The sequence below is a fragment of the Sinocyclocheilus rhinocerous genome, unplaced genomic scaffold (genome assembly GCF_001515625.1).
Source record: "Sinocyclocheilus rhinocerous isolate Xijiao unplaced genomic scaffold, SAMN03320098_v1.1 scaffold1733, whole genome shotgun sequence".
NCBI lineage: Eukaryota > Metazoa > Chordata > Actinopteri > Cypriniformes > Cyprinidae > Sinocyclocheilus > Sinocyclocheilus rhinocerous.
Window position 1 is genome coordinate 1,081,924 of NW_015640388.1, and position 6,864 is coordinate 1,088,787.

The window sequence follows — 6,864 nt, forward strand, 5'->3', positions numbered from 1 at the left end:
GACCATGGGTTAATAGCTAAAATAGTCTACAAAAAAAAAAAAAAAGGACTCATAGGCTCACACTGCAAAGCAACATGCACAGATCCAATAATCTTAAGACTTAACTAGAGAGTCAAAAGGCAAATTTGAAAGTGAAATTTGCAAATGGCTTAAATTCAATGCCAAAAAAGTGTTTTGACATACACACATGCAACAATGTCCGATCTGTGTCAGTGACTGTCAGTGTAAATGCAGCCATATAGTCCAATCGGAAGAGCTGAGATGCAAAACATTTCTGAAATGTAAACAGCAGGGGGCAGAGTGGAGTGACTAACTCTAAAGTAACAAAAACAAAAATAACTTCGGCTCAAATTTGCTCTTAGCAGCAATGGCTGTCAGGTCCACTGCTAATTAAATCACAGCCCTGAGTAGAGTGGTTCATTAATGGAAAATACTCATGCAGTTATCCTGATTTAAAAGTACCTTCATACATGCATGTAAAGCTTATCTTAGTAATCTATATTTTCTCCTTATTCATTTTCAGACAATTTAATTCAGCTGTTGAACGAATGTTTGCTATGAAAATCAATGTTGAACTCACAATGTTGAACTCACACGTAAGGTCAAAAAATTTATAGGGACAAGAATTGCAAGACTTTGAGAAGTTTGAGGGATGTTTTCTTTACCCAGGAAAACAAGAGCCAGGCATACCAGATGTTTCATCATTTCCTGGATTTAAATCTACTAAAAAAATTAAATACAAAAAATAAATTGATTTGTGCCATAATCTTATATGTAATGCATGCAGCCATGATCACATTTCTCCTGCATGCCATGCAGCCCTAATATGGACGAATCTAGAAATGCAATAATTTTTTTGTTTGTTTTTTCAAAGATCCAAATGCTTATAAATGAGAAAATATGTAGATATAATTTCTAGGTGATACAGCCATTTAATTTTCCTCTTCAAAAGTCACAGCGTAACTTTAGTTTGTAGCCATCCAGACTACTAAGATTAAATGTAAACGTATAATAAATGATTGAACTATATAATCTTAAAAATGCTAATGAATCTTACTGTCCTACAAAAACTCACAGCACATGATTCAAAAACAATAAAAAAAAAACAGAATGAATTAACACCAAAGAGAGAGATAGAGGAAGTACACTGGAAAGGGCATGTAAGAAAAAAAGTGGTAGATTAAAGCGCTAACAGGAAGTGCCAAAACTTTAAGTACTGATTATATCAGGATAAGGTGGATAATTAAGTGCTTGGTCATGTTTTGCATTAAAAATCAACGATAACTGCTGGAGTTTAATGGGGGTCACGCTACATTTTAAGATGGGTGGGGTCTGGTGGGGGCTCCCCAATGCCTAGAGCCCTGAAATTTTGGCATTCCAGCAGGAAGTTGTCTAAATCTGCCCCACTCACTAGTGGACTGCTAAAGAGGAGGTTTTGATCTGGAGGCAGACCTCCATCCGACCCCCAGTCGGAGTCAGAATCAGAGCTGCCATCAGCTGAGCCCTCTGTGGCTGTGGGCGGATAGCTGAGCTGCTCCAGCTGCTCCACTAGATCATTGAACTGCATGGCCGAACTGTCTTCCGAACGCACTGAATACGCAGGGAAGTTAACCATCGAGCTGGCCTCAGAAAGGTTCTCAGAACCAGGCAGACGCAAGGAGGATGAGGAGTCGGGACCTCCAAAACCGAGTGAGAGCGAGTCGCCGACAGAACCTAGTGGAAGGTTATCCAGCGAGCTACACTCGGAGCGGTTGTTGACCAGAGAACTGGTCTCAGATCGGCCAAAAGCACTTTCAGGGAACGTGTTAGCATTGCCGTTGAGGTCCTCGAGACCGAGAGCGTACGCAGCGGGCTGAACAGAGATTCTATGGCCATATTCGAACCTTTCAGGACTCTCTTCGTCAAACCCATAATAGTAGGCCTCCGCACCCCCAGCGTAAAATGAAATTTCAGCCGGATCGTCATCGATGTACTCTTCGCTAACATGCAACTGTGTGCAGGACATTGGGATCTGGTACGACATTTGTCGAACACGCATTAACTCTGCCTCAAACGCTTCAGGTGTGAGAAAGCCTGTTTTTGCCCTACTGCTTACGCCACCAACCCCTACTCGCTCGCTATCCTCATTGCCATTTTGGGAGGGCCGTGCACTAAAGGAACTACTCTCTACACACACAAACGAGGGGCTGCAGTCTCCTGCTGCCTGGATATGAGTGGCACCTGGGAAGGCGTAGGTGGATTGGGAGTTGGTCTTGATGGAGTCCTGCTGCATTGGGCTGGGGGCTCTGGCGGGCTGCTGAGTCTGCTGGAGATGCACGGGCTGGTTCGGGGTCTCCGTCCGCATGGGCGAGCTGGGAGCATGCAGGGAGTGGAAGGAGGCGGTGACAGAGGAAGGAGGTACTGGAAACCTTAGACTGTCATTAAAAAACAGATTCTGAAATGGATGGGTAAGGTAAAGAGAGTGGATGAAAACAAAGTCAGAGGTTATTGTTCTTCATGTTGATATTGGCATTGGCTGTCCCTGATCTAAGACTCTACTTACCTGTTTTGGCACATCAGAAGCCAAGGAACGTGTCGACATGCGAACCTTACTGTTCCTCCTGTAAAAACAGCATATCAGTGCAAACACGAACAACATATAGAGCGAAGCACCACAACAAATGGGCTTATGAAGGATGGTCCAGTATACAGTATAAAACTGCTTTCAGGTGAAACTATGAAATAAATATTTACCTCTGGTAAGGAGTTCTTCTCAAGCCGCTGTCCCTCACATACTCAACAAGCTGCTTCTGTGTCCGCCCACTGTCACATATACACAATGCGTTTTAACAAACCAAGTCAAACACTTTTTTTTTTTTTACCTAAAAGTACAGATGGGTGGTAAAAGCACCAACTTGTAATCACATTATTCTTAAAAAACAAAAAAAACAAAAATCTGTGATATACACTACTGTTCAAAAGTATGGGGTTGGTAAGATGTTTGAATGTTTTTGAAAGAAGCCTCTTATGCTCACCAAGGCTGCATTTATTTGATCAAAAATACAGTAAAAACTGTAATGTTGTGAAACATTACTACACTTAAAATAAATAACTTTTCTATTTATATATAATATTAATTTAAAATGCTATTTTGTCCTGTGAACAAAGCTGAATTTTCAAGAACATTTCTTCTTATTATTAACAATGTTGAAAACAGTTATGCCGCTAATACAGATTATATATGTGGAAACCGTGATACATTTTTTTGATTAACAGAATGTTCAAAAGAAAAGCATTTATTTGAAATATAAATTTTTAGTAACATTATACTTTTTTTTACCGTCACTATCAATCAATTTAATGTGTTGTGTTAATTTATTTTAAAAAAATCTATTAATTAAAAAAAATATCTTACTGACCCAAACTTTTGATTGATAGCATACCTCACAATATATGGAAAAATGATTACCAAAAAAAAAAAAAACCTAAATACATTAAATACTAAAACCACTAAAAAAAACCTTCCAAACCAACTTCCAAACACAATGACAAAATCTTATATTTGAACAGTAATGTACAGTGCAATGCAACTTAATCAATAAATAATTTTAAAAATATATATTTTTTTAAATAAAAAAGGTCACATTTTGGATAGTGTTTATGGAATACTGAAAACCGTTTTGAAGAGAAGTGACGTGTGGCCAAGTATGGTGAAATTTGTGCTTTGCATTTAAACCATCCAAGTGCACACACACAGTAGTGAACACACACACACCGTGAACACACACCCGGAGCAGTGAGCAGCCATATTGCTGCGGTGCCCCCGGGGAGCAGTCGGGGGTTCGGTGCCTTGCTCAAGGGTCTCATCTCAGTCGTGGTATTGAGGGTGGAAGAGAGTGCTGGTTATTCACTCCCCCCACCGACAATTCCTGCCTGACCTGAGACTCGAACCTGCAACCTTCGGGTTACAAGTCTGACTCTCTGTCTCTAACCATTAGGCCACGACTGCCCACAGTTACTTTTAGTTACTTATTACCTAATGTTCAGAGTTCCAGATATTACTCAATTGTATTTTACTGTAATTGCACTGATAGTAACTGTGAACCATTGGTACTGAAAAACTCATTTTCTGACAAACAACACTGAAAGTTATGAGAACCCACAATACCTTTTAAGTAAAATAGATTTAAGGCCCCGATATACTCAAAACGAAGTTCTTTTTCATTGTTCGTTTATGGGTAAAATGAAGTTTCGAAATGAGTGAGTAGCTGTATACTGTTATCGAACATCCCGACGCCGCCCACTCTGAATAGCAACGTTTATATGAATATGTAAATCTGTGCTGCACGCTTTCCTCTCAGTAACAAAATAAATACAACAAAAATGGATAGAACAGCAAGCATTTTTTTTTAAAAAGCAACATGGGTATGCTTGCATGAGGTCTGCAAATTAGCACTCCCGTGAAGTCACGTCACATGTATTTACAAGGCACTTTATTCAATACAATGATTAAAAGCAAGCAGCAGTATTAAACATGAAAAACAGTGTCAGTGACTCATTTCATCAAAAGCTAAACTTAATTTGCTACTATAAAGCGACTCTTCACTGTGTTCCGTTTTTACCCGCGGACATCTCACCTCCAAGGACTCAACAGACGAAATGAACCCAGAGAAGAGTTCTGTGTTAACCCTTTAGGCGCCAGGGATTTTTGGGAAAAATGCTGGATTCTGACATCAAGATTTCAAAAGCCTGTGGCTTGAAAGGGCTTAAAGATAGAGATCTACTGTAAATTAGAAAAATGTTGGGCATGACCGAAAGTTTATGTGGGGTGTAAATATACTCGTCTAATTGGCATATTATGATGTCATCAGAGGCGGCCATCTTGAATTTCATAATATTCAGGAAATAGTAGATATTGAATTGATGTTTGAACTTATTTGCATGTTTTTAAAAAAAATTTTTTTTATCCTCATTCCAAATGATCAGAAAAGAGGAAACCAACAATAAAACAGGCGACCACGTTCTCCCCTGCCACGGATTTTGTTCGAAATGACGTCACATCAGTTCGTTCTTTGATTTCGTTTGAAGTATATCGGGGCCTTTAGTCAGTTCATTCAGAAGGTTTCTTCTGGCTGATTTAACTAGTAACTCTGCTACACTGGTTGAGCTGTATGTTTGTTTTGCTTGGAACTCATAAGGACAATTGAATAGAAAGACATGAACCAGCATTAATAAGCAGTGCAGGAAACACTAGCATAACCACAACAGAAACAATATTTGAACATTTCTTCTGGAACATGTTTAATAGTATATTACCAACCCACGTCAATATAATCACAGTAGTGCACCTGTATCTGAAGGAGGATCCTCTGCTGAAGAAGATGGCTTTGGATTTGGGCTGAGGCTGATCTAACAGACGGAAAAATGAGTGATATTCCACACAGTTCTTCCAGAAGATCTTACACTGATCTCGACTGCCCATTAGAAATTCCAGCGTATCCTGATGAGGACCCTGTGGAACGAAAGGTTGATCATTCACTGAGAAAAGACTGAACTTGAGAACTTCCATCTCAGATGAAGGGCAACAAGAGGAAACATATGGTTCAGATTCTTAGCACCCCATGTAATTGATCCCGACAGAATAACAAACATTACTCTGAATACATTTAAAATGCTTACATGGGGTAAGAGATGGCCCCATCCAACCAAGCTCCTGAGCTTGAACACATTACTTCTACACTTGAATCTGTATGTCCCGGGAGTCCACAGGCTGATTTCACAGCATTGTATTTCTTCAAAATTGTGTATTTTGGTGGAGGTATGTATTGACATTCTGACTTGAGTCTTCTCTCATATGAAATTGTGTCCTTGTTGTCATATTAGACTATATTCTGTCCCTTTTAAATTGAGGCAGTGTGTCTACATGTTTGCAAATGGACATATAATAATATTATTTAACAATATATAATATAAATTTGATACCCACATGAACTTCTGGGTGCAATTTAATTAAAAATTGTTTCCTCTTGAAGCTCAGCTTCCGAATCTTAGACCAGTTGAAGGTGTTGATTTTGGTGTGGCCCTGAAAAAAAAAGAAAGGTAGATAAATAAAAAACAAATACATGCATATTAGGGCTGTCAAAATGGCTGAAAAACTCCCAATTCGAATTTTGTACTTAAATATTATCAAAATTCAAATGATATTCTAATGTAAAATGCATAATTTCAGTTAGGGTGAAGAAAAGCTTTTGGCTTCTCTTCTGAGGCCACAAGAGGGCACATCGAGCAAAATATTACTAATGCACGTTTATTCAAAGCATAAGATAAAATGACTATCTGTGAAAAAAGTGCATAATTGTTTTAAAAATAATGTTTATAAACCAATTATAATTAATTAAGTTGCTTAAACAACTATAAACAAAACAGCATCATTTTACATCGTCATAGCATCTCGTGCGCCACTAATAAGGCTGCCTCCTTAACGCACACCTAAAATTTGAATGCAATGTTTTTGTATTCGAATGTGGATTTTTATTTTAAATTCGACGAATATTCGAAATTCGATTTTTTTTTGACAGCCCTAATGCATATATACATGTGTGATCACTCGTCTATGTACCCAGAACACACTGCGCTTAGGTTTTGCCATTCGAGCCTGTGACTTTCTGGGAAAATTATACAGCAGACAGCTGTTTGTAATGTGAAATTTATTTTTAAAGACCATAAAAACAGCCTGACTTGAATTGGGCCGGCCAGATTGTTACCCTCCAGTTCTTTGGTACGTTCTAAGCTTGACTGATTCTTTCGGCCTTTAATACAGGTTCTTAAGTAAAGAATGTACTCTCTGTGCCAAGCAGGGCAGGTAAGCACCTTCCAAATGGCCTC

General features: G+C 38.7%; 1 protein-coding gene across 1 annotated transcript in view; it reads right to left on the reverse strand.

Annotated features, from left to right (window-relative positions):
* The window catches only part of LOC107752658 (FERM, RhoGEF and pleckstrin domain-containing protein 2-like), a 15,974-nt gene extending 9,346 nt beyond the window's left edge, over positions 1 to 6,628 (reverse strand). Inside the window, exons 1-6 of the mRNA XM_016568690.1 lie at positions 6,599 to 6,628; positions 5,966 to 6,061; positions 5,328 to 5,491; positions 2,734 to 2,802; positions 2,543 to 2,600; positions 2,221 to 2,434 (exon numbers count right to left, since the gene is read on the reverse strand). Coding sequence (XP_016424176.1) covers positions 2,221 to 2,434; positions 2,543 to 2,600; positions 2,734 to 2,802; positions 5,328 to 5,491; positions 5,966 to 6,061; positions 6,599 to 6,628 — 631 coding nt within the window. The remainder of the gene's footprint in view (positions 1 to 2,220; positions 2,435 to 2,542; positions 2,601 to 2,733; positions 2,803 to 5,327; positions 5,492 to 5,965; positions 6,062 to 6,598) is intronic.
* Between the last annotated feature and the right edge of the window lie 236 nt (positions 6,629 to 6,864).